This window comes from Pelecanus crispus, chromosome 25, assembly GCF_030463565.1.
Source record: "Pelecanus crispus isolate bPelCri1 chromosome 25, bPelCri1.pri, whole genome shotgun sequence".
NCBI lineage: Eukaryota > Metazoa > Chordata > Aves > Pelecaniformes > Pelecanidae > Pelecanus > Pelecanus crispus.
This window is the reverse complement of record NC_134667.1, coordinates 2,348,092-2,374,015: the sequence shown is the minus strand read 5'-3', so window position 1 is coordinate 2,374,015 and position 25,924 is coordinate 2,348,092. Positions and strand designations below refer to the sequence as shown.

The following is a 25,924-nucleotide window of genomic DNA, read 5'->3' as shown; positions in this document are numbered from 1 at the left end:
CCAAAGCATATAGGTTATGTACATTGCAAAAATGAATATGTGAGTAGTCTCAAAACTGTATATAAAGGGTCAAGAGCGTGAAAAGGGGTACTTCTCATGTTCCCAGCCAAGAGGCACCGTTACTGCCAGCAATACAAGGGGTTTTAGCTAGGGTGTACTTCTGCTGCCTTCTTTCCAGTACCTGCGCACGAACGAGAAAAAAACAAAATGCGAGCAAATCCTTTTTTACTGACACCAGTGAATGCCAGGTGACCGGTCGGAGGGAGGTGGCTGCTGTGCTCCCTACGACGGCTCTGACTGTACACCGCTATGTACCGAGTACAGGTTCACGAGAAGGTGGCGAGCCACAATGACCACCCGCAGGCTCAACACCACCTTGCGGATGGCCGCAAAAATGATCCGAGGGCTGGAACACGTCTGCTATGAAGAAAGGCTGAGAGAGTTGGGGTTGTTCAGAGTGCAGAAGTGCAGGCTCTGGGCAGAGCTTCCTGCGGCCTTTCAATATATAAAGGGCACTTGTAAGAAGGACAGAGGCAGACTTTTTATCAAGGCTTGTAGTGACAGGACAAGGGGCAATGGTTTTAAAGTGAAAGAGGGTTGGTTTAGCTTGGGCGTAAGGAAGAAATGTTTTCCAGTAAGAGTTGTGAGACTCTGGTCGCCCAGAGAAGTGTGGCTGCCCCATCACTGGAAGTGTTCAAGGTCAGGTTGGGTGGGGCTTTGAGCTACCTGATCTAATGAAAGATGTCCCTGTCCATGGCAGGGGGGTTGGACTAGATGATCCCTTCCAACCCAACCCGTTCTATGATTCTATGCCCTGGATCAGCCCCCACCCAGCTGCTCGCTGGGTGCAGCAGCACATGCCCTTGGTGCCCAGACAGCTGTGGAGTGGAAGAATGCCCAGGAGAAACCCAGGAAGAAGGCCGCTTCGGATATGATGAAGAGGATTATTCCGTGTCACAGGCGTTTTTGGACAGTAGGGGTGTGGTGGCCTTGGAATGTGCTTCCTTGTACAATGTCTTGTCATCATTGGATTACAACTAGGACTATGGAGAGCAGAGCTAGGGCCAGGAGTTGTGATGACTTGTGGTGGAATCATATGATTAAACGTGACATAGTAAGTATGGCGGCAGCTGCTCCGAAGATGGGCCAGGGGCTTGGTTCTACTATGTGGTAGGAGTGTGCTTGGTGAGCCATTAGATGTTTTCTGGTAAGTATAGGCTTAGTAGGAGAACAAAGACGTAGGTGTGGATTATGGCTACTGCTACTTCTAGGATTGTTAGGAGGAATCGGATTGATGCAGTTAGGATTGACACTGCTGGGATGATGGGGAGTAAGGCGGTTGTGGCTGTGGAGATGAGTTGAATAAGGAGATGTCCTGCTGTAAGGTTTGCTGTGAGGCGGACTCCTAGCGCTAGTGGTCGGATAAGGAGGCTGGTGGTTTCGATTATGATTAGGGCAGGAATTAGTAGTGTTGGGGTTCCTTTTGGGTAGTAGGTGTCCTCGGGAGGCTGAGGGTTGATTTCATAGGCCTGTGAGTAGGGTGGCTAGTCATAGTGGGAAGGCTAGTGCGATGTTCATTGATAGCTGGGTGGTTGGGGTAAATGTATATGGTAATAGGCCTAGTAGGTTGATTGTAAGCAGCAGTACTATTAGTGATGTCAGGATTAAGGCACATTTGTGGCCTTCTTTGTGGCCCAGGAACATCCCTGGGCAGCCAGGAAGGCAGAGGAGGTGGCACAGGGCTCTCCGGGGAGCACCCTGGGTGCCTGCAGCAGCTCTTCCTGGTCTGGGGACAGCAGCTGGCCCAGCACTGGCAGGAGGGAGGCAGGGAGGGAGGCCAGGACAGCAGCACCACTCGAGAGAGAGAGAGAGAGACAGCCATGCTGCTGATCATTTCCACCATGCACAGCGTCATCTCCGTTAACACCGTGTGAAAATGCGTGCATCTGAGCAGCCCTGGCTGTATGCAGAGGTGCCAGTCTGCATTGGGTGGCCCTCCAGCCTGAGGGGACCTGCACACCACGCTGCTTGATGCCAGGAGCCAAAGGAGCTGCTGCTCTCTGTGCTCCCGGGTGCTTCTGGGCCCCTTGTCTCTGGGAGCTGCAGCTGCGGGCGGAGGCTCACCCACAGGGTTGCTCCCTCCAGGCAGCACAGCAACCCTTTCTTGGTAGCCCCTCTCAGCTCATCACGGGCATCACCAGGCGGCTCTTGTGATGTCATAACCTGCTGCCCTCCATAAAACCCCGCGCTGCAGAGGTGGGCAGCAGTGCGAAGCAGAGCACTGGCAGCAGCTAGCGCATGCCTAGAGAAGAGGTGCTTGGGTCTCGGGAGGAGAGCAGGCTTTGCCCTGTGCCTGGTCGGTGTGCTGGGCTTGTGGAGATGCCAGCCACTTTGGGCAGGTGGGTGCAAGGGGGCCCAGAAAGCAGAGGGTGGTCAGGCCAGAAGCCTTGTGTGCTGCCTGGCTTCCCGGCAGGAGCAGGCAGCCCCACAGCATGGGGGCTGTCTGCACTACTGCCCTCCAGCCGGGCAGCCCAGCAACCCCATTCTGGGGGCACGGCCCTGCCCCTTCTGCGGGGAGAGCCGAGCAGGGCCAGGCTGCTGCCCCTGTCTCAGGCCAGAGCTCTTTGTGCCCCAGGGGTGGGGTGCAACGGGCCAGACCTTCCCAAAGGCCCTTGGGCTTTCAGACTTGCAGCTGTGCTGAGCACAGGAACCTGGTGGCAAGCGAGCTCCTAAGCAGATCCCTGGCAAATACATGTCCCAAATTTTGCGCTTTGCTAACAGCAGTGGTCCTGCTCTTTTAGACAACGCCACACCCACCAGAAGGGCAGGAGTGTCCTGAGGCTCCTTCTCCTGCTGCTTCCCGTCCTGTCGGGTGAGTACCCCTCACCAAAAATGGGCCTCTCAGTCCTGGGCAGAGGGAGCAGCTCCTGAGGAAAATAACCATCTCTTGACAATGTGACCCACAGCTCTTGTCTACTGCTGGAGACACCCAACGGTGTGGGGAACGGGAGCGTTGCAGGTAAGTGTCCCTTGCTGAGGGAAAGCCAACGCCTGCAAAGGCCGTCGCTCTGCCCTCCTGCCTCCCCTGGGAACACGCAGTGCCTGCTCGAAACTCCCCATCACCGCTGAGGCAGAGGCGAGGGAGGAGCACTTCTGGTCATCCTTCAGTCTCCTTAGCGCCTGCTTGGGGTTTAACACGGAGACGGATCTTCCCGAGTGACTTTCAGAGGGTGGCAGGCTGAAGTGGGGAGCACTTTGGCAGAAGGTGCCTTTGCTGCCTGCATACCCATCGGAGAGCCTGGGGGGGGCGGGGGTCAGATGGAGACCCGAAAGATGCTCTGCTGAACGTGGATGGTTAAAGAGGCCAGGTTTGGGTCAGGGTCTCTCCAAAGTGACTCAAAGCAGCAGGAAATTCTGCCACCTCTCCGTAGGGGAGTCTCCTTTGGGAAGCCCTGGCAGTGCTCCTCATGCTTGCTCCAATAGAGTGTCTCTCCAAAGAGTCAATTCTGGCAGTAAACAAGCTACTTAAGGAGTCCATCCCACACCCTCTTTATCTTGCAGGAGGTGTCGGGCCTTCCTGAAGCGGAGCTGCAGTCTCTGGGGTAAGAGCGCTTTCTTGCCAAGCAACACACGCTGTGGAGCCGTCTCAGCTGGCTTCATGCTGCCTGCACTCACTTGCTTCGCACCCAGGGCTCCCGGCCTTTCCATCTACTACCCACGGTGCTGGAAGGGAGCCATTTGTAAACCAGAGGAAGGAAAGGGGCCGGGGGACGGGGCTTGACCCAAGCTCACCTGACCCTTCTCTGCACGGCGTTTGGAGCCTGCCTGCAGAGGCTTGGCAGCTGCTGGACAAGACCTGCTTTCCCTCTGCCTTGCAGGAACTCACAGGCTTGGCTGGAGCAGAAGATGCGGGAGCTCGAGGAGACGGTGGCTCAGGTGTCTGCTGCGAGGGGGAACATACTTCAGGCAGTGAGAGAGGTCCTCGTAGACCATGGTGTCCAAGCAGAGAAGAGAGAGGTAAGGGTGCTGGCGGTAGATCAGAGACCCCGCTACCTATCCGGGCTCCCTCCTGCTGCTTCCTCTTGGCACTCTCAGAGTCGGCACCTCTTCCGACAGGTCTTGCCTTGGGTTTTCTGACACACAGGCGCTCCTTGGCTCTGTGCTAGGGCTCGGGGTTCATGCAGAATGGCCTGTGCACGTGTGTGTGTGTGTTCACTGCCATCTCTCCATTCCCAATTTTTCCCCAGGAAATTCTGCAGTTGACACAGGCGGCAATTAAGAAGGTGCTTGAAAACTACCTCCAGATGCCTGACTGGGCTCTGGAAGCCATAGGTAGGAAGACAGGAAGTCTCACTGCCCTCACGTTGTCTATGGCACTCCCCCAAACTCTGCCAAGCTCTGCTTTCCAGCCTGAGAAATGCATCCTAATGCACTGCTTCAACTCCTAATCTCTCTCCACCGTCATGTAAGGTGCCACCATTGATGAGGAGAGGACATCCAAGAGTTATGGTGAGCAAGGCAAGAAGACCTGGTGGCTTTCTCCATTTGCCTTCTCTTCTGGAAACCCTCCAGAGACAATCTTGCAGGCAGGTGTCACAAAGGAACTCCTGGCTTCAGTGTGCTTCACCTCCTTGCTTTCCATTGGCAGACCAAGTGCACAGCACTTTGCTGCAGCCTGCATTGCATTCCTGACCCCTGCGATCCCTGGCAGCACTGCGTCCCATCAGGAAGGGGACCGAGATGAACCCAGCTGCTGTGACCTGCCCACCACCCTTGGCTGCAGTTTGCCAAGGAACTTTGTCCTTGGGAGTCCCACTGCCATACGGCATCTCTGAGGGTCCCTTTCCAGAGTGGGTGGGAGTGGTGGGGGCTGCTAAGCCATGCCAGCAGCGAGAGGTGCTCCTCTGGGCCCCCGGCCCTGATCTGGTCTACCACGTCTGAAGCAGGGTCCATGTCTGCATTGGACCTTGTAGCTGCAGCGGAATCTTTGAAGGACGATGGGGTGAGGTACACTAGGGAGACCTGCCCTTTCTCTGCAGGCTCTGAGAAAGCAGAGCTGCCTTGGGAAAGGCGGTGGAGCCCAGAGGGTTTGTAGAAACACTTCCATATTGCCCTGCTGCCCATGCACTTGTACTCATTTACAAACAGGATTGCAGCCCACAGGCAAGGCAAGGTCTCTGCTTCTGGCCAAACAGGCAGCTGTGGTGGCTCTTTGGCTGCCAGTAGCAACTGATGGTCATGGCTTTCTGGTTTCAGCCCCGTATTGCCCCTGGCAACTGCTGGGCTTTCCAAGGATCTCGGGGCCACGTGGTCATCCGGCTGCCTGAGCAAATCTGGCCAAAGGCTTTCACCATCTGGCATATCTCCGAGGCAGTCTCTCCTTCCGGGGAAGTCAGCAGTGCCCCCAAAGACTTTGCTGTCTCCGTAAGTCCTGGCCTTGCACATCTCGGGGAGGGTTGGGGGTGGGGGGCGGCCCCAGGGAAAAGCTGTACCAGAGACGTGCTTCTCGTGGTGGCTTCTCTCAGAGCTCTGTCTGGGGCTGGGTGCTGCAGCGCACCGCATCCCCTGGGGCGCCACTGGGGGCACGTGCAGGTTCTGTGCCTTTGGGGGCTTCTTCTCTGCTTCATGGCCAACGATCCTGGAGCACATGCTGAAAGCATCCCGACCCACACTCACCCTAAGCTGAGTCACCAAGGGAGCCAAGGGAGGTGGGCAAGGGTTCCCGCGTTTGGCCTCGCCGTGCCCATTTTCTGACACCCTGCTTCGGCCTGACCGGCTCCCTTTCTCTCTCGTCTTTGAGGGAGTGGATGAGGCAACGGCAGAAACTCTCCTGGGGACATTCACCTACAATGTGCACAAGGAGATCGCTCAGACATTCCATGTGCAGGTACCGCAAGAGCTGTGGGCAGGATGCCCGGGAAGAAGGCAGGCTTGTCTGCAAGTCCTTGGAGGAAAGAGTGCAGAGGATCACCCCAGCCAGCCTCTGCTCTCCCACGCTCCATGCCCCTGCGGGGAAGGCGGCAAGAGGAGGGCAAATGGGGCTTTGCTCTGCTGGCCGAGGCAGCTGCCCCACCTTTGCAAGGGCTTTCCTTTCCCTTCGGGTAGCGCAGAGAAAGCAGCAGTGGGAAGGGGTGCGGGAAGGGAAACAGTCCCCCTCAGGGGAGACGGTGGCAGGGAGGATGGCAGACGCCTGCCCCCCTCAGCGGGACTCTCCCCGCGTCCCGCGGCAGCCCGGGCAGCACTGTGCCTCCGCTTTCCACAGCTGCCCTCAGCAAGCCTCTGAGGCCAGGCCTTTGCTTTCTAGGCACAGAGGGCTCCTCCTTGGCCCTGGCAAAGGGGGCTCTGCTTGCCCTGGCTTCCTCCTCCGTCAGGGCTGCCCTTTGGTCCTCAGCAGGGGAGCGCAGGCAGGGGGGCCTCCCGCAATCTGTTGTGGCTCTTCCCACCAGCGCAATGATGGCTCCCCACATTTCTTTACAGAAGGAGCTTCCCAGGACCTTTCGCTACATCAAATTCCAGGTGCAGAGCAACTGGGGAAACCCAGAGTACACCTGTGTGTACCGGGTACAGGTTCACGGGAAGATGGTGAGCCTCAACGACCACCCGCAGGCCCAAGACCTCCTTTAGGAAGAATAATAAAACAAAGAGGATGTGTGGCAGCTCAACTTGTGTGTGTCCCTTGTAAACGTTCTTCCAGGGAGCTTCCTACAGCTTGTGCTGCTAGTGGGGAAGGGAGCTTTGTCCCTCAGGAGAAGGATGCTTGTGGTCCGGGCTGCAAGGGACAGCGCAGGGGAATGGGGCTTGAAGGAGAAGCCCCCGTGGTCCAGCTCCGGCTTCCACAGCCCAGGGTCGCTCACCAAAGCTCCAGTGTCACTGAGAGAGCAGAATCGCAGCCCCGGGAAAGCTCTCCTGCTGGCAGAGAAGAGGAGCGAAGCAGGCCTATCTAGGCACCATGTTTAGTGTTTCATTTAAGAGCAGATAAAATGGGATATCCTTGGAGAATAATTCCCGCTTTTTGTCCGTTTACTCTTTCTGTGGTCACCTCTTAGCTGCCTTGTGAGATGGCACTGACTGTGGGGGCTTGGACAGATCATTTATGAGCAGACACCCCCGAGCTCCTCGGTTGCCCTCAGACTTCCCCGACCCCCTCAGTTCCCAGCCAGACACCACCGATTACCTCAGCTCTCCCACACACACCCTGGAGCCCCTCAGCTCCCCCCACAAACACCCCTCATGCCCTCACTTCCCCCGCAGACACGCCCATCTCCTTCCCTTCTCCCACACCCCTCCAACCCCCTCAGCCACCCACGTACCCGCTCCCCCCGCTCCCCCTCTAGACACCCTGGCCCTGCCTGCTCCCCGCTTCAGCCCCACACTCGCGATGCCGGGCAGGTCAGCGTACTTGGGGTCAGCCATGGCCGGGGGGCATTGACAGGGGGGACGTTTTCCGGGGGATGCCCCTGGGTGGCCTTGGTGTTAGCAACTTGCTCATATTTGCTTTCAAATGTGATGAGGATAAATGAGGAGCATTTAGGAAAACCTCTACAAGAGCTGATGTGGGTGCAAATGTTCATAAAAAGGACATGGGTTAAGAAATGGAAGAAGAAAGGGTCTTTTATTCTACCTGTGCCAAGACTAAATGGGAAAGGTCTCTCTCTGCTGCCTGTCTTTAATGTCCTGCCAAGCACCGTGGAGAAAACATCTACATGGGATTAATAACTGGATCTTTTTAGAGATGAATTTAACAGTGAGAGGGGAATTCATCACGGTGGGTACATTTACTTTAATCTTCTTTTTCTGGCCAACACAACTGTAAAAGCTCTTCTATTATTCTTTGCATCTTTTGCCAAATTCAGCCACAGCTCTTCCTTCGCTTTCCTGATTCCATCCCTACACATCCAGGCAGCGTCCCTATATTCTTCCCACGACACAGGGCCCTGCTGCCACTGCCTCTGCATTTCCTTCTGACGCTGCACTTGGACCAGGAGGTCCTTACTGAGCCATGCGGGCCTCCTGCATTCCTTGCACAATTTCTTGCACATGGCAATCAAGAACTCTTGCACACTAAGAAAAATGTTCTGACAGAGCTGCCAGCTCTCTTCAGCTCCTTTAGCCCTGAGGGCAGTGTCCCAGCGCGTCCCATCCACTAATTCCTTAAACCACTGAAACTTCACTCACCTGAAATTCAGGGTCCTGACCCTACTCTTTACCTGGCCCATATCGCCATATCCCTCAGGATCGAGAATTCCACCAGGGCATGATCACTGCAGCCCAGGCTGCAACCAGCCTTGACCTCTCTATTTACTTCTTCCATGCCTGCAAGCAACAGGTCTGGTAATGCTTCCCCTCTGGCTGGGCTCCCTATCACCTGCATTAAGAAATTATGCTCAACGCACTCCAAGAGTCTCCTGGACTGCTTACAGCTCGCTGTGCTGCTTTTCCAGCAGACGCAGGGGGACTGAAGTCCCCCAGTAGGATCTCAGCCTCCCAGTGGGATGCTTCCTGCCGCTGAAGAAGAACGCTTCCTCAAAAGGCTGCTCGTGCTCAGGTGGCCTGGAGGGAACACCAGCCATAAGGTTTCTAGCTGCACAGTGGTGCTTAGCTCCTCCTCTCTGTTTACCCAGGCTGCGTGCATTGGTGCAGAGCCATTGGTACACACCCTAATTCCTGTGAAGCTTTTCACAGCTGTTTCCCTGTTTCTTCCTAATACATCACCAGCCCATGGCTCTTCCCTCTTACTCAAAACTCCATCCCCTTCCTCACTAAGTCGAGTTTTACACGCACCTGGCCTCTTTTATACCATTTTCTGCCAACCCTTACTTTGTTCCTCCCGGCTTCCCCTTCCTCTGCACATCCCTCATGGCTTTGCATAGCTCTCCTGATTCCCGCATCCCTCCCAGTCCATGGTCCCTCTGATTCACAATCATGTCACTTGACAAGTCCAGTTGGTCCTCTGGGAAGTGGCACCTGTAGTTTCTTGATGGCACAACAACTAGTGTGACTGGCAAAGTTCCTTTCTTGTCAGACTGCATGTTTGTTTTGTCAAGTCTCTGTCTCAGCATACTTTGCTTCTGGTTTCCCCTTTTGTCTCTTAGCTCCCCAATTCACAAGGTCCCCAAGCAGATAACCTTGCTGGAATAAACACTCTCCCCCTCTCACACGCCTCCATCCATCAGCATGACTGGCCAGCTTTGGTTCCCAGCACTGCCTCCCTCAGCATCTGCCCGTCAGGTTTGTGTCCCTGTCTCTTCTTGCCTGTGGCTTCCTCCTTTCCTCATTATTGTATTATCCCTTGTGGCAGCCAAACAGGGCCTTGACCCAATACTCTCAGGGGATCAGACGTGCTCCCTCCACACCCCCATACACAGGTGAGAGCAAGCTATGCTGTGGCTGGCTGTCACGAGCAAGATGAAAATAGAGACCATGCCAGCGCATGCGTAGACAGCCCCCACACAGAGCGAGGGCTCCTTTTGTGCCGCTGTCAGACGGTGACCGCAAGCGGTGCTGGGGCAGCTGCAGGCTCCCCGGGAGGAGAAGCGCAGATAAACTGCCCCGAGGGCTCAGCCAGGGCCGCTGTTCCATGTCACTTCCATGGCCCGTATGTTTTGCGGGACAGTCGCTGCCGGGGCCTGGAGCTCGGAGGAAAGTGGAGGCTCGGGCAGCTGCGCAGGCCCAGCTCTGGCTGGGGTGTTTGTAGCTCCCCAGGGCCCTTCCTGCTGCCTGTTGGGATCCCTGCCCTGGGACACGCCAGCAGCACAGGCCCCGCTGCTCCGCCAGCCCTGGCGGGACAGGTGCCGCGCCCAGCGGCTGCCGGGGGAAGTCCCGGCCCCTGCCAGCAGCCCCGGCGCCATTTGCCCTGGCAGCCCCTCTCCTCTCCCGCCACGTGCTCTGCTCTGATTGGCTGCCAGCACCGGCCACCCCTTCCGCTGTGCCCAGCGAGACATCAGGCGCGGAAGGCCCTGCCCCTGCCTGCACAGGGGCCGCCACTTTGGTTTGGCCGCCAGGCTGGGACAGGGTGCCGCCATGCCATGGCCGTCAGCTGCCATTGGGTGACACCTCATGCTGCTCTCTGATTGCCTGACGGCCATTTCCTGACACCGTCACACCCGCCTGCTCTCAGGCAGCCCCTGGGATTGGCTGGCAGGACTGGCCACGCGTCCCGGTGTCCCCAGGGCCACGGCACAAAGGAAGCCCCTGGCATTGCCCACAGGGAGGCTGCCACTTCCCACAGCCTCCTTGCCCACCTCTTTTCATCCGGCACTGGGATTGGCTGGCAGCCATTTCTTCACCCCTTCATACCCACGTCTTCTCAGGCAGCCCTGGGATTGGCTGCCCACCGCCTTTGGGCCAGGAAGGGCTCACATGTACATATATGGACATTTATCTAAAAGATATCTATTTATAGATAAGTTTGCAAATACTTCTAAAAACGTATTTATTTATAGATAGTTGCACTATATATATGTATACTGAACCGGCCTAGAAAGCAACACAGTCGCCATCACCCTTCTCATCTCAAAATCCCACCACCCACGGGCTATCGAAGCAGCAATCAAATATTTCCCAGTCCAAGCAACCACCTCGACACTAATCCTTTTCTCAAGTCTAACCAGTGCTTGATGCACAGGACAGTGAGACAGCACCCAGCTAAGTCACCCAATATCCTGCCCCCTACTAACATCAGCCATTGCAGTAAAACTAGGCCTAGTTCCATTCCACTTCTGATTCCCACAAGTCCTTCAAGGATCATCCCTAACTACTGCCCTACTACTATCAGCAATAATGAAATCCCCCCCAGTCACCATTCTCTTCCTAACATCCCACTCACTCAGCCCGACACTCCTAACCAGCATAGCTATTGCCTCTGCCGCCCTAGGGGGTTGGATAGGACTAAACCAAGCCCAAATTCCAAAAATCCTAGCCTTCTCATCCATCTCACACTTGGGCTGAATAGCCATCATCATCATCATCTACAACCCCAGCCTTACACTACTTACCTTCTACCTGTACTCGCTAATAACCACCGCCGTATTTCTCACCTTCAACACAACCAAAACCTTAAAACTAGCAACAATCATAACCACATGGACAAAGACCCCGATGCTAAACGCAGCCCTACTACTAACCCTACTCTCCCTAGCAGGCCTTCCACCACTAACAGGCTTCTTGCCCAAATGACTCATCACCCAGGAACGAACTAAACAAGAAATGACAACAGCAGCCACTACCATCACTAGACTGTCACTACTAGGACTATTCTTTTACCTCCGCCTCACGTATTACTCAACAATCACACTCCCACCAAACTCCACAAACCACATAAAACAGTGGCACGTCAGCAAATCAACAAGCACCCTGATTGCCATCCTCACCTCCCTATTGGCCGTACTACTACCTATCTCCCCCATAATTTTGACCATCATTTAGAAACTTAGCATAGCCAAAACCAAAGGCCTTCAAAGCCTTAAACAAGAGTTAAACCCTCTGAGTTTCTGCTAAGACCCGCAGGACACTAACCTGCTTCTCCTGAATGCAACGCAGACACTTTAATTAAGCTAGGGCCTTGGTCTAGACAGGTGGGCCTTGGTCCCACAAAATTCTAGTTAACAGCTAGATGCCCAAACCAACAGGCCTCCATCTATCAGGCTCTGGCACGCTCTTAGCACACATCGATGAGCTTGCAACTCAACATGAATTTCACCACAGAGCCGGTAAGAAGAGGAATCAAACCTCTGTAAAAAGGACTACAGCCTAACGCCTTGACACTCGGCCATCTTACCTGTGACCTTCATTAACCGATGATTATTCTCAACTCACCACAAAGATATCGGCACCCTATACCTGATTTTTGGTGCATGAGCCGGAATAGTTGGAACTGCCCTTAGCTTACTTATCTGCGCAGAACTAGGAGAACCAGGGACCCTCCTAGGAGATGAACAGATCTACAATGTAATCGTCACCGCCCATGCTTTCGTAATAATCTTCTCCATATTAATGCCAATTATAATCGGGGGCTTTGGAAACTGAATAGTCTCACTTATAATCGGCGCCCCAGATATGGCATTCCCACGTATAAACAACATAAGCTTCTGACTCCTGCCCCCATCCTTCCTACTCCTACTAGCCTCCTCCACAGCAGAGGCAGGGGCAGGCACAGGGTGAACTGTATACCCCGCCACTAGCTGGTAACCTAGCCCATGCTGGAGCTTCAGTAGACCTAGCCATTTTCTCTCTCCACTTAGCAGGTGTGTCCTCCATCCTAGGTGCAATCAACTTCATCACAACTGCCATCAACATAAAACCACCAGCCCTCTCACAATACCAAACTCCACTATTCGTATGGTCCGTACTCATTACTGCCGTTCTACTACTACTATCACTTCCAGTCCTAGCTGCCGGCGTTACCATACTGCTAACAGACCGAAACCTAAACACCACATTCCTTGACCCAGCAGGAGGAGGAATCCAGTCCTATTCCAGCACCTATTCTGATTCTTGTGGATGTATATATATGTATTCATGTATAGATTTATATACACATGTAAACATTTATGAAGGTAGAGAAAGTAAATATATGTAGCCATAAACACATAGGTATGAAACGGATAAAACCTTTTTTGGAATAAGAGCTAGTGGAGTGAGCAATTAACGTTTAAATGTGAATAGAAAGAAAAGGAGAAGGCCAGGTCGGGGTCCCCCACTTTACCAGGCTGCAGAACAAGCCCTGGCAGGGCGGGGCTGGGGGGCACTTCAGGAGGGCAGAGGGGTGCCCGAAAAGTGGTGGGGCGTGGGCAAGCTGGAACATGCCCAAGGGCTACAGCCCGCGTCTAGGAGGCCTCCAAGGGGCCCCCACAGCAAATCCTGTCACCTGCAAAGAAGAGCCCAGTGCTGTGAGCCGGACTGGGAATCCCCCCCAGCCCAGCCCAGCCCAGCCCAGCCCAGCCCAGCCCTGCAGGGCGGCCATGCAGGCTTCCTGGGGCAGGCTCTGGGCTTTGACCAGTGCTGCAAGACACAGGCCATGCTCTCCGTGAAAATGGAAAACCAGGACAAAATGCCAGCTTCAGAAGACCACGTGCATGGGGACAAAGAGGAAAAGACCCCAAGGGAATCCCTCAGAAGAACCATATGAATGAGAAAAAGCAGCCAATGGGCCCATGAACTGCACAGTGCACTTTGAGGTGTCACACTAAGAACATTAATGGTGGAGGTGAGCTCCCTTCCCCCATGGCTGGTGGGGATCTCACAGCTCCCTGTGGGGTGCAGGCTGGTGCTACATGTTTTGCCTCATCCTTAGCTTGATGACCTGATTGAATGTTGCAAAAAACTCCAGATGACTGAGTGAGGGGAGACGTCAGGAGTGGGCTGGGACTTGTCCAGGTCCACTTGAGCCACACCAGCCAAACCCAGTACCCTGTGTGTATGTCATGTCAAAGGACAGGGAAGCAGGGGGTGGTGGTTGATGGAAATGCATTGAATCCTGCAGGCCTTGAGCAGGATGCAAACGGTTTGTAGAAAGGGGTGGAGATTGTCCTGGGTCTGGCTGGCATGGAGTTCATTTTCTTGACAGCAGCACGTACGGTGCTGTGCTGTGCGCTGGTGGCTAAAACAGTGCTGATAACACGGTGACGTTGTGGCTATTGCTGATCCGTGCTGGCGTAATGTCAAGGCCTTCTCTGTGTCTCATTGCGTCCCCACAGCGAGGAGGCAGGGGGTGGGCAAGGGTCTGGGAGGGGACAAGGTCAGGGCAGCCCACCCGAACTGACCAAAGAGATAGTCCATGCCATCTGGCATCTTGTTAAGAAATACAGCTGGGAGGGGAGTTTCTCCAAAGGAGCCATTGCTCGGAGACTGGCTGGGCATCGGTCTGCTGGGGTGAGTGAGTGCTTCTCCATCCCTTCTTTCCTTTTCTCTTGTTCCCTCCACTTCTTCAACTGTGTTTATCGTCACCCATGAGTTTTGCTCTCGCTGTTGCCCTTCCAGTTGTCTCCCCCATCCTGCTGGGAGGGAGGCAGTGAGTGCCTGGGTGGGGGTTTAGCTGCCGTCTGGGGTCACTGCACCACACGAGCACATAGCACCTAGGCTGGTATGTGCTTGTGAGGTCACTGCTGCCTGAGTAGCTGATAGGCCAAGAGGAGGCTCATGGCTTGTGTAGGAGCTTGTGAGGTCACTCTTGGCAGAGCAGCTGATAGGCCCGGACCAGGTGCAAAGCTTGTAGAGGAGCTTGTGAGGTCACTGGAGACTGAATACCTCAACAAGGAGTACATGGCAAACAGGGGGAGATGTGCTTGTGAGGTCACTCTTGGCAGAGTAGCTGATAGGCCCAGAGCAGGCCCCTGGACTCTGTAGGTTCTTGTGAGGTCATTGCTTCCTTGAAGAGCTGACAGGGCAAGAGCAGGAACATGGTTTGTGGGGGTGGTTGTGAGGTCACCGGTTCCCGAGTAGCTGATAGGCCAGGTGAAGGCGCAAAGCTTGTGTAGGGGTTTGTGAGATCATTGGTGCCTGAATACTTCACAAGCCAGGAGAAGGCCCATGGGTTGTGCAGGTTCTTATGAGGTCACTCAGGCCTGAGGAGCTAATAGGCCAGGAGCAGGCTTATGGATTGTGTAGGTGCTTGTGAGGCTGCTGGTGCCTGAGTGGATGATGGGCCAGGAGCTGGCACATGGCTTGTGAATGTCCTTGTGATGTCAGTAGTGCCCGCATAGCTGGTAAGCCAGGAACAGGTCCATGGCAGGTGGAGATGCTGTGACATCACCTGTAGCTGCGTGGCGGATAGGCCAGCAGTATGCACATGGCTTGTGTACGAGCCTGTGATTTCCCTGCTGCTGGAATAGCTTTTAGGCCAAGAGCAGGCATGTGGCTTGTGTGGGTGCTTCTGATGTCATGCAGATCATATGGAGCCCCTACCCAAATGTGGCTTTTTGGAAGAAGCATCATCATCAGGAGCCCATGCACCACAGGCAGAGGTGTGACAGTGTAAGCCATGAGCACAGAGCAGTGGCAGCAGGAGGGGGTGAGGTCACGTCACCGATGGCACCCGTGGCCGTGGGGCTGGGTGCAGAGCGGCCGTGTGCATGAGAGGGGCACGACGGGGGACGGGAGCTGCCTGGCCCCGTGGCTGCCAGGCCGAAGGAGCAGCCCCTGCAGCCCTGGCTGGAGCAGTGGGGCTGGGGGTGGCTCGGGGGCACGGCAGGGATGTGCCTGGGCACGGTGCCAGGAGGAAACCACAGACTTCCTGCACGGGCGCTGCCAGGGGAGCGCGGCGAGCGCTGCGAGGCCACGTGGGCTGTGGTTTGTGCACCTGCAGGCTCCAGGTCCCGATCCACCCGCGGGGAATAACGGCACCGCAGTGACACGCTGAGAGCCAGGGACATGTCTGAGCCTCGGGGCTGCGTGTCTGCTGCCAGGGCAGGGCCATGTCCCAGCTCCGGCTCCTGCGAGGGACCCACCGTGGGTCTCTCCAGGGAGGGAGGTGTGAGCCAGCACTGCTGGCATGGAGCTCTTCCCCTGGCCAAGGCTTTTTCCCAGCTGCTGCTGCCAGCACAGCAGGGGCTGTGGCAGGGGAAGGGGCTGTTCCCTTCCCATCCTTACACAGGTCGCGCGGCAGTCCCAGCCCTGTGCTTCCCATGTCTCGGGGGCGTCGGGACACTCACGCCTTGGGCTCTTGGATGAGCCCAGTGCAGGAGATGCTCAGTGCTCCCTGTCCCCACAGCAGGCTGCAAGGGGTGACAGACTCCTTTCCCCTCCACGCTCAGCTCGTCCTGTGACGATCCCCCACCGCAGTGACCCTGACGCCCGCAGTGGGACAGAGATGTCCCTCATATATGGTCATGAACGGCGCTGGAGAAGTTCATTGGAGGACTGGTCTGTGTCGGAGGGGAGATAGCTGCCGCTCATGTCTAAAAAGGTGCTGCTGCTTCGCTTGGCTCCTCCTGCAGCTGGGTCGGCATCTGCAGAGATATATCAGCCTGCCATCGTCGTTGTCCCCGTGAGTTGCCCGGAGCCGTGGCAGGGAGCGGGGCGCAGCAGGGCTGTGCCAGCGGGGCAGCAGGCTCAGGATGGGGATGGAGGGACTCCTGTCCCCTCGGGTGCTGTGCCTGCTCCTCTGGGTGCAGCTGTGCAGGGGTAAGTGCTGGCTCCCTTGTCTCACCGCCCAGGGCCAGTGGGTAGTGGCGGGGTATCAGGATCCCTTTGGGGCTGGGGTTGCTTTCCCGGCAACACTGGGACAAGGGTCAGAAGGTGCTCACGTCCATGGACCTTCTGCCTTTCCCTGTGCCTCTCTGTCTTTAAGGCAGCCCGTGCCTGGCTGCATTTAGAGACATCCCCCATCCTGGGGTACCCTTTTGGGCTCCTTGTTCCCCCGGGCTGTGCCCCTGGGGCCAGCAGTGGCCCAGGGGGTGACGGCAGCACTCAGGGATCCCCAGGGCACAGCCAATCTGCGGGGTGCCCCGCAAGGTTTGTGTGCTGCTCACTGCCCCCGGGTGCAGGGGAGCCCCGACCCCAGGAAGGCAGTTTGTGTCCCCCAGAGAGAAGGGGAGCGGGCTGTCTGCACTCGCAGGCTGCAGAGAATTTTCCTTCCTGGGGGCCCCGGCCAAGCACAGGGGCTGGGCTGATGCCAGGGGCGAGGAGGGGACATGGGTTGGGGGGATCCTTGGGATTGTGTCGGTGCTCCCTGAGGACACAGAAAGCCCTGGGGGTGGTGTGGGTTTGGGTGGTGCCAGGGAAGGTGGTGCCGGGGAAGCTGCGGGCGTGGGGGCATGGGGCTGTGCAGGGTGTGCTTGGCTGGGGAGGAGACGGTGCCCTGTGCAGGGCCTGGGGGCACGGTGTGTGGGTGGGCACGGGCAGGGGCCGTTGGCGTGGGAAGAGGTGCCAAGGGCTGTGGGGTGGTGAATCGCCCAGCAGGGCTGGAGTTGGGCACCCCAGCCACGCACAGACCGTGGGGACAGGAGGGACCCCAAAACTGCTGCAGGGACAGCCTGGAGGGGAAGGGGCTCCCACCCCGGGGCCTGTGACTCGGCCTGGGCAGGGGTGACCCTTAGACCTGCAGTCTGGAACTCGGCACTCTCCTGACCGGTCCCATGTTGCTGTTTGAAGGGGCTGCAGAGCTGAGGCTGGAGGATGGCGGCGGGCGCTGTGCTGGGCGAGTGGAGGTGAAACACCAGGGCCGGTGGGGAACCGTGTGTGGTGTCTTCTGGGACATGGATGATGCTGCAGTGGTTTGTAAGCAGCTGGGCTGTGGGTCTGCTGTCACAGCTCCTAAATACGGGCACTTCGGGCCAGGATCTGGCCCCATATGGATGGATGAGGTTGATTGTCGTGGAACTGAGTCTGCCCTGTCTGACTGTACACACCGTGGATGGGGACAACACTACTGTAATCACTATGCTGATGCTGGAGTGACGTGTTCAGGTAAGGGGCCAGCCTGTTCCCCACCTTTGGGACCGGGACAGGGGAAGGGACCTGGCTGTGCCCTCAGGGAGCAACAAGCGGGCACTGGAGCAGGGCTCAGTGTGGCTGATGAGACTGCCAAGCTGGGACTGTCATTGCTGCTGTCCCTGGTCCCTGAGGAAAGAGCAATGGGAGCCCACCCTGTGTGTCCAGCCACTGCCAGGCCCCAAGGTGGCTCAGCCCACCCTCAGTGGGGGCCTGGGGCTGGGAGATTAATCCCTCTCCCTGCCCCGGGATGGCTGCTGGTTCCCATCTTTCTCCTCCCATTCAGCCAGGACCTGTCTGGGATTGCCGAGGGCCAGGTCCCCCCATGCCAGAGGCACCGGGAGCTGCTCACGTGGCCACCCACAGCCCCGGGGAAGGGCATGAGATGGCAAGGGACTTTTGGGTTGTGCCTGCTGGCAGAGAGGAGTCCCTCAGCCTCAGCCAAGGGATGTTCAGAGGGGAGGAGCGCTGGCCTTGGGCAGAGGAGCAGGGTGGCCCGTGGCACCTCATTCCTCTCCCAGGGTCCCCCCATGAGTTCCAGCCCATGGGGATACGGCCCCAGGCAGGCAGGGCCAAGCTGCTGCCCAGCCTTTCCTGCCTGCCCCAGCCCGCGGCTGCCCTGTGCCACAGGGGCTTTGCCAGCACTTGCACTGGCCTCAGTGCCTGTGCTTGCACCGGGAGATCGTGTCAGCCCAGGGCTGCTCCTCTGCCCGCTCTCCTGCCCTCTGCCTGGCCCTTGGTGGGGATGTGCGTGCCTGGCACTGCACTCTGGCCCTGGCTGAGGGCCCCCTCCCTGGGCCGGTGCCAGAGTGGGGAGCTGGCACAGACAGTGGCTGCGGATACAGCCGTGCCATACCTCTAGCCTGTCCCATGTCCCACCTAACAGCCTGAGACGGCCCGGAAAGAAAGGCTGTGTTTCTGGCAGCTCCAAGGGGCTCCTCATCCTGGCCCTGAGCTCAGTGCACAGATGAGGCTGCAGCAGCCAGCAGGGCCTGGGCCAGTCCCCCTGGGCCCCAAGTGCTCTGGGTACTGCAGTGCCTGTGGCTGGTGCCAGGAAGCCCAGGGTCTCCAGGACAGCAGCAGTGTGCCTGAGCAGTGCCTACGGCTGGGGCTTTGGGACAGCAGCAAGCCCACAAGTGCTGTGATGATGCCTGAGGAGCGGCAGGGGTCCCTGGTGTGTTTGTGCCATCGGCACCCACTGGCAGCGGTGGGTGGTTGCGGTCTCTCTGCCTGTGGCTACCTTGCAGAGCAGCTGGGATGTAGGCACGTAACTGCCAGAGGGCTCTGGGAGAGCTTGAGGGGTCTTTGGTTGTTCCAGGATTTGTCCAGCTGGTCGGAGGGGACAGCCCCTGCTCGGGACGCGTGGAGGTCCATGACGGGAACCAGTGGAAGACTGTCTGTGACTCCGACTTTGGTCCCAAAGCTGCCGAGGTGGTCTGCAGGGAGCTCCAGTGTGGCGTACCCCTGTCCGTGCCTGGGAGAGCTCGCTTTGGAGAAGGTGTGGGTCCCATGTGGGACAGAGAGCTGCAGTGTGCCGGGAACGAATCCCTTCTCATGTTCTGCCCCAGGGGATCCCCCAGGGACCAGCCTTGCACCCATGCCAATGCTGTCAGTGTCACCTGCACACGTAAGGACTCAGGGTGGGGTGTTACATATCCGGGGGTGTGCTGGGGACAGGGGAGCAGGGCAGGGACCGTGCCGTGCTGGGTGCGCACTCTCTCATCGTTCCCTGTCCCCAGAGTACACAGGGTTCCGGCTGGTGAACGGCAGCACGGCGTGTGAGGGGCGAGTGGAGGTGCAGGTGCTGGGCACCTGGGGTACCCTCTGTGCCTCCCGCTGGGATCTCTTGGACGCCCACGTTCTCTGTCGTCACCTCGACTGTGGGTTTGCTGAGTCCATTCCCAGAGGAGGGCATTTTGGGAGTGGAACCGGACCTGTGTGGAGAGACTCATTCCACTGTGAGGGGACTGAAGCCCACCTGGGACAGTGCCCAGTGACTGCCCTGGGGGCCTCACCGTGCTCCCCCGAGAACCACGCTGCTGTCATTTGCTCAGGTGGGTGCTGGGAAAAGGTGCCATGGCCACCCAAAGCAGGGGAGCCCGTGGCAGCACCAGCTGCATTTGTCCCTTGAGAAACCCTGCCTGCACCAGGAGCAACCTGGAGGGCTTTGCCTGCTCTCACCGACGGCTCTGATGTGGGAGAGCTGAAGAGTGAACGAGGTCAGGCATCTCTGCCCCCCAGGGCAGTGGCTCAGGCCCTGCGGCCAGCGCCAGGCGCGGGGTCCTCTGCTCTGCTGCTGCAGGACAGGCCCAGGATAGGGCTGTGGGGCTCAGCTCCATCCCTCTGGCTGCAGACAGCCCTGTCCCAGCCCCACAGAGACCCCCCAGAGCCCAATCCCACGCCCGTGGGGGCTGCCCAGGTGCCCCCAGCAGCAGACCTGGGGGGTGAGGTGCAGAGCGGGGCTGGGCTTTGCCCTTGCTCCTGGTGCTTCTGGTCAGCACAAGACCCAACCTTGTGCTGTTTGCTCAGAAAGGCCCCCCGTGCTCTGCTCCCTGCCAGGGACACAGGCGCCCAGACCCCAAACCCAGGGATGCAGAGGGGCACAGACGTGCGGGCTCTGCCTGCTGTCTCAGCAGCGCCGGTGTCAGCGCTGAGGTTGGGCAAGGCTTGGCCAGCACTGCCTGTGCCCGGGTCCCTGCAGCGGCTGCTGCTCCCTCCTGCGGGAGCTGCCCCATCGGCCTCAGCAGAGACGTGTTGGGTGGCTCTGCCCCACCAAGAGCAAAGACAGCGTCTTGCTCAGGGCCTGGGAAAGCAATCCTGTGGAAACGCGCTCCTGAAGCTGAGTGCAGAGGGCTGGGGCAGGCGGGTGAGCTGCAGGGTGCTGTGCGGGTTGCAGAGCCTGGGGAGGTGCTGCAGGTTTGTGGGCTCTGTGGTGCTGCCGAGGGCTGGGGCACGGCTGCTGTCCCCAGGCCCCGCTGGCTCCACGGCCCTGCGGCTGGTGGGTGGAGGGAGCCGGTGCGACGGACGAGTGGAGATCTTGCAGCGCGGGACGTGGGGCCGAGTCCTGGATGACGAGTGGGACATGCGGGAGGCCAGCGTGGTGTGCCGTCAGCTGAGGTGCAGAGAGGCAGAAAAAGCCTACAACCCCGCGAAGCCTCAGAGAGGGACGGGTCCCGTGGGGCTGCGAGGGGTGCGGTGCGCAGGGCACGAGGCCGGGCTGAGCCTCTGCAACACCTCCCTGCCCGAGAGCACAGCGGCGGCAGGGATTGCGGAGGACGTGGGGGTCGTGTGCGCGGGTGAGTGGCACTGCACGGGCCCCCCAGGCTCTGGGCTGGGTGGGCAGCAGCCCCTGAGGGCAGCTGGGGTTTCTTCCTGCTGCAGGGAGCCGGCAGGTGCGGCTGGTGAAGGGGCCCGGGCGCTGCGCTGGGAGAGTGGAGATCTACTACCAGGGCAGCTGGGGGACCGTCTGCGACGATGGCTGGGACCTGTCTGATGCCGCCATCGTTTGCCAGCAGCTGGGCTGCGGCGGGGCGGTGGAGGCGGTCGGCTCCGCTCGCTTCGGGGAAGGCTCCGGTCAGATCTGGCTGGATGGCGTGAACTGCTCCGGGGCCGAAGCTGCTCTCTGGGACTGCCCGGCAGGGTCCTGGGGGCAGCACGACTGCGCGCACAAAGAGGACGCAGGAGTCGTCTGCTCAGGTCTGTGCCGGGAGCTGTGGTGGGAGCCCAGCGCCCGGGGAGGCCGGGACGAGGGGAGAGCCGGCAACGGCCCAGGCTGTGCCTGGCTGCCTCGGAGCCCCTGCCCGAGCCTGTCCTGGGGACACCCCTGCACGAAGCCCCTCGGTCCCACGGGGGGTCCCTTGTCAGCTGAGCTGTGCCCAGGGCTTAGCGGGGAGGGCATGGGTGTCTCTCCGTCAGGGACTTCTCTCGGCCCCTGGCAAAAGGGTGACTTGCTGGCCGTGCCCCTGCCTGGCCAGGGCCTGCGGGGGGAAGAGGCTTCTCTGCTCCCACAGCCCCACACCAGCCTGTGCCCCTCTGGGGCCTTTCCTCCCAGATTTCATGGCCCTGAGGCTGGGGAACGGCAGCAACTGCTCCGGGCGCCTGCAGGTTTTCTACAATGGCAAATGGGGGAGCGTTTGCTCCAACTCAATGACTCTCCAAACGGTGTCGCTGGCATGCAAGGAGCTGGGCTGCGGGGATGCAGGGACCCTGGAAACACGCCTGCCCTCTGGTAGGGTGTCTGGCCACGCCTGGCTGGATCGCGTGGAGTGTGGGGAGAGAAACAGCTCCTTCTGGCAGTGTCCCTCTGCTCCCTGGGACCCACGGTCATGCGATGACCTGCGAGAGGAGACCCACATCACCTGCAGTGGTAATTCTGAGCTTCCTGGGCACCAGCATCGCCCCAGCTCCTGCTCCCTGCCAGGCACAATCAAGCGCAGAGACAGGGCCCACGGGGGCTTTTACTGTACGTGCCAGACCCTGCTGCTTCTGGTGGCACAAATGGCACTTCAGCTCTCAGAGTCCCACGCTGTTCTCTTTTCTTTCTCTGCAGTTGCACCCAGGACGGCAGCACCAACCCCGCGAGCAGGTAACCTGTCCTCCCTGCCAGCGCTGGCTCTTCTCGGGGCCAGCTGTGAGCCACAGCCGCAGGGAGGGGGCTCCTTGCTGGGGTGTGAAACTCCCAAGAGGAGGCACCGGGACAGCAGTGGGGAGGGGCGTTGGGGAGGGCTCTCATTTACCCAGCAGCCTGGGAGCTTCCTCATCCCTCACTCCTGGGGTCCCCTACCCCTGCTGTAGTGGGGGGCAGCACTGGGGTGTGCCAGCCCCCACCTCTCCCAGGCCTGCTGCTGCCCTTTCTCTCTTCCTGCCCATGCAGATCCCAGCCGGGACCGTCCCACCGGCAGCGGGAGACTGTCGTTGCCCGTCATCATCTGCATCGTCCTGGGGGCCCTTCTCTGCCTGCTCCTGGCCCTCCTGGCCGGGCAAGTGCGAAGCGCCAGGGCTGGGCGCGCAGGTGGGTCCCGGGGAAAGATGCCTCCTGGCAAGGCCAGGGGTGCTGGCAGGTGTCAGTGAGCGGCACAGGCAGAGCTGGGGGGATAAGCGTGTGTGCTGCCTTCATTGCCATGTGCCGCCTCATCCACCGCCTGACCATGGGCCATGGGCCACCAGCAGCAAGGGGTAGAGAGAGTCCAGGCACGGCGGGAGTTAGGGACGGGGCGAGGAGAGAAATGGCCGAGCTGGGCTGGGGGAGGTGGGAGCAGAGGGGACACAGACGAGGACACGACACTGGCAGCGCTCCGGGCAGCTCTGGAGGGGTCTGTGGGGCAGGGGAGATGCCAGGAGGAACGTGGGGCAGCAGGGTCCATCCCTGTGGTTTCAGGCCCCCAGGCTGTTCCTCTGTGCAACCGTGACCTCCCCGCGGCAGGGCAGGGGCCGTGCTATGGATCCCTGGGGCAGAGAGGGGGCAGCTCCAGGGGGAGAGGAGAGGCGGGAGCTGCTCCAAGCTCAGCACCGGGGAGCTGACCCAGGGGCCAGAGGGGCACAAGGGCTGTCTCTGAGGGGACGCTGTGAGGGTGTCGCTGCCCCAGATCACCTCCGTGGGGACATTGCCCTCACTGAGGAAGGGGTAGCGGTGAGCAGGCAGCGCAGCGGGGCTGTGCTGTGGCCAGAGCCTTTTGCTGGCCCCGGGGACCAAAGCAGGGGGAGCAGAGCAGGATCCTGTCCCCTCTCTGCCTGTCCCTGGGCCAGCCCTGCCGCTGTCCACAGGCTCGGGGAGAGCGTGGGAGCCCTTCCCTGACGCCGTCTATGAGGAGATCGCTTACGGCCCGGCATGGGAGAAGCGGGCGAGGTTCAGCGGCTCAGGTGGGTGTGGGTCCCTCATGGGGGCACATCTGCAGGGCTCTGTCCCCAAACCTCCACCTAGGGCTGACCCGCGGCAGTCCCCTGGCCTACGGTCCCTGCAGCGCTGGGGTGTGTGGGCAGAGCAGCCGGGTCCTGGGCCCAGCAGAGGAGCTTCCTCCCCAGCAGTTCTTCCCATCGCAGCCAGGGACAGCCCCTCTCTGCCTGCCCCTGCATAAATCCCTGGGTGGCACCGCAGGGCTGAGGGAAGGGGCTGTCCCGGGGCAGCTCTGGGAGCCCCGTTGAGGCAGGCTTGGTCCCAGGGGAGCAGGGTGAGTCCTGAGCCCTCCTCCCCACACAGCCCTGCCTCTGTGGGTCCCCCGTCCCCAGCAGCACTCACCACAAGCCGGCTCAGCAGAGCACACTCCCATAACAGCCGCTGCGCCTCTCTCCAGGCTCCTACTCAGAGGGGTCCCTGGCCAAGCTGCAGCCCTACCCCGCGGACAGCAAGGAGGAGGAGGGTCCGGGCTCAGCACCAGGTAACAGGGTGCGGGAAGGAGTGGATCTCTCCTCCCTGCAGCCATGTGAGGGACAGCGGTGTCACTGAGTGTCCCCATCAGAGCTGGGGAGTCTCCTGGGGTGCTGCCAACACCAGGGTCTGAGCCCCACGGCCCTGCGCATCCTCCCGTCCTCTGCTCTGCAGATGTATCTCCTCAGTGTCACCAGCTCCCCTCTCCTTTCAGACGTCCCTGTCCTGCCTGGAGGTGACCCAGCGCATGGCTATGATGATGCCAGGGAGGTTTCTGCCCCTGGGGAGGATCCTGCCCCTGGGCAGGGAGCCTGGGAAATGCCCAGGGCACCAGAGGAGGGAGCAGGGCCCAGGGATGCCCCTGGAGGTGAGAGGGAAGGATGGCGCTGCCGCTTTATGGGATACCATCCCTGGTGCCGGGTGAATCGCTGCCGTATGGAGAGCCCAAGCTCCTGGGATGGGGGACCCTGCCCTGGGAGTTTTCCCTGGGGGGCCTGGGGCTGGCAGAGGGAGCTGGACATGTCAGGAGGGAGGGAGGAGACGGGAGGCAGGTGATGCAGAGAGCAGGAGGGGCACCCCATGGGGCCAACGTGCAATGGCCTGCCTAGCTGCTTGCAGGGGCAAACCTGCGCTCGCAGAGAAGTGCTGGGGCCCCTGCAGCTGAGGGAGATGCCTGGTCCCTGTCCCCAGAGAGCACAGGCTATGACGATGCTGAAGAGGTGTCTCTGGCACATCCCCCTGAGCACAGAAAGGCTGCGACAGCAGAGCTCAGTGCACAGCCATCCCTGAGCCCCGCGCCAGGAGAGCCCATCCCTGCCGTGCAGCTGGGTGCAGCCGGGAGCGAGGAGGGGACTTTGCAGCTGGGAGAGCCGTGAGCACCAGGGAACCGTCTCCCTCTTCCCACGGGCAGCAGAAACAGCCGGCCATTGCCTCTCTTTTGATTCCCCTGGTTTCACGCTGTGCCTCCGCAGCTGTTCCTATTAAAAGCCTTTGGGGTATGGCCCAGAGCTGGTGCTTGCCTGCCCCGCTGTCGGGGTGTCTCCCTGAGGCTGACTGGGGGGAGCAGAGCACAAAGACGTGGTGGTGGGGAAGGGGCACATCTCGGGGGCAGCGGGCTCGGGGTCAGGCTGTGGGGCTGCCAGAGCCCATGGTCCCTGGGCAATATTCCTGCTGACAGAGACGTTTCCACCCTGCCAGCAAAAGTTTCCAACAAAACTGTCTCTCTGCAAGGTGCTGTGATGCGCCCCAGCGGGAGCGCCCATCTCCTCACCTCGGGCTTCCCCAGCTGCTCTTTCCCCCAGGCCCTGCCTGGGCCATGCTCGTCCCACAGCACACAGGCCACGACAGAGCTGCCGTGTTGGGCTGAGCCCTGGGCTGTGGCCCCACACAAGTGAGCCCACAGGTGGCTGCGGTGCCCTGGACCCCCCAGCCAGCCCCAGGGGCTATCACGTCCCGCGCATCACCTCCCACACTGGTTAGGAGGCAGCTCTGCTCCCCACTGCCCTGGCACAGGGTGCAGAGCCACTTGCTGGGGAGCACGGGGCTGGCATTGCCCCTTGGCTGCCTCTGCCAGCACCCCAGTCTCCATGGGCTCTTCTTGCTGCCTTGGGCCCTGGCAGAGCCCCGCACTCCCCTCACAGCCCCACAGCTGCCTCCGTCCTGGGCAGGGGCTGGAAGGCCCCATGGCAGCCCTGGCAGCCCCTCCTCCTGCTGCGCCTCAGCCCCAACCCCTGCCCTCCTGCTGCCTGGCCACGGGGCTCAGTGTGGGTTTGTGCTGGGGCAGTGCCTGTGTGCAGGTGCAGGAGGGGTGGGAGCAGGGGGCGTGGGGGGACCTTTCCCTCAGCGCTGGGGGAGGCAGAGGAGGGAGAGGCCAGGGGGAGGGAGAAGGGATCCCCATGAGATGTGGACTGGAAGCCAGAGCCGTCATCCAGCCCCTGGCCTGGAGAAGGGCCTGGCTGGGAGGGTGCTAACGTGGGCACATTTCCATGGCAGAGGGTATTTTGTGTCCCTCCCTGTCGTGCTGTCACCCCAGCCAGCAACTAAGCACCACACAGCCGCTCGCTCACCCCGATGGGATGGGGGAGAGAATCGGAGGAGTAAGAGTGAGAAACACTCCTGGGTTGAGATAAGAAC

The 25,924-nt window shown here is 59.6% G+C and overlaps 2 protein-coding genes across 2 annotated transcripts; both read left to right on the top strand.

Annotated features, from left to right (window-relative positions):
- The first annotated feature begins 1,570 nt into the window (after nucleotides 1-1,570).
- Nucleotides 1,571-9,138, top strand: LOC142595956 (SUN domain-containing protein 3-like). Its single transcript, XM_075724824.1, has 10 exons — nucleotides 1,571-1,597; nucleotides 2,802-2,872; nucleotides 3,879-4,017; nucleotides 4,248-4,332; nucleotides 4,471-4,586; nucleotides 5,257-5,424; nucleotides 5,801-5,887; nucleotides 6,478-6,582; nucleotides 8,234-8,331; nucleotides 9,093-9,138. Exons 1-10 carry the CDS (start codon nucleotides 1,571-1,573, stop codon nucleotides 9,136-9,138), a joined length of 942 nt encoding a protein of 313 aa, XP_075580939.1.
- Nucleotides 9,139-15,889: 6,751 nt separating this feature from the next.
- On the top strand, nucleotides 15,890-24,666 carry LOC142595955 (scavenger receptor cysteine-rich domain-containing protein SCART1-like). Its single transcript, XM_075724823.1, has 12 exons — nucleotides 15,890-15,982; nucleotides 18,691-19,054; nucleotides 19,167-19,481; nucleotides 20,397-20,723; nucleotides 20,809-21,123; nucleotides 21,479-21,889; nucleotides 21,977-22,012; nucleotides 22,301-22,438; nucleotides 23,191-23,286; nucleotides 23,718-23,801; nucleotides 24,006-24,158; nucleotides 24,410-24,666. Exons 1-12 carry the CDS (start codon nucleotides 15,890-15,892, stop codon nucleotides 24,664-24,666), a joined length of 2,589 nt encoding a protein of 862 aa, XP_075580938.1.
- Nucleotides 24,667-25,924: the final 1,258 nt, after the last annotated feature.

Bases quoted from the DNA above. Each gene is read 5' to 3' on its own strand.
- LOC142595956 (XM_075724824.1), top strand. From the start codon at position 1,571: ATGTTCATTGATAGCTGGGTGGTTGGG. The intron at 1,598-2,801 runs GTAAATGTATAT...CTGCTCTTTTAG, and splicing joins TTGATAGCTGGGTGGTTGGG to ACAACGCCACACCCACCAGA. The intron at 5,888-6,477 runs GTACCGCAAGAG...ATTTCTTTACAG, and splicing joins CTCAGACATTCCATGTGCAG to AAGGAGCTTCCCAGGACCTT.
- LOC142595955 (XM_075724823.1), top strand. From the start codon at position 15,890: ATGTCTAAAAAGGTGCTGCTGCTTCGCTTGGCTCCTCCTGCAGCTGGG. The intron at 20,724-20,808 runs GTGAGTGGCACT...TTCCTGCTGCAG, and splicing joins CGTGGGGGTCGTGTGCGCGG to GGAGCCGGCAGGTGCGGCTG. The intron at 22,439-23,190 runs GTGGGTCCCGGG...CGCTGTCCACAG, and splicing joins CGCCAGGGCTGGGCGCGCAG to GCTCGGGGAGAGCGTGGGAG.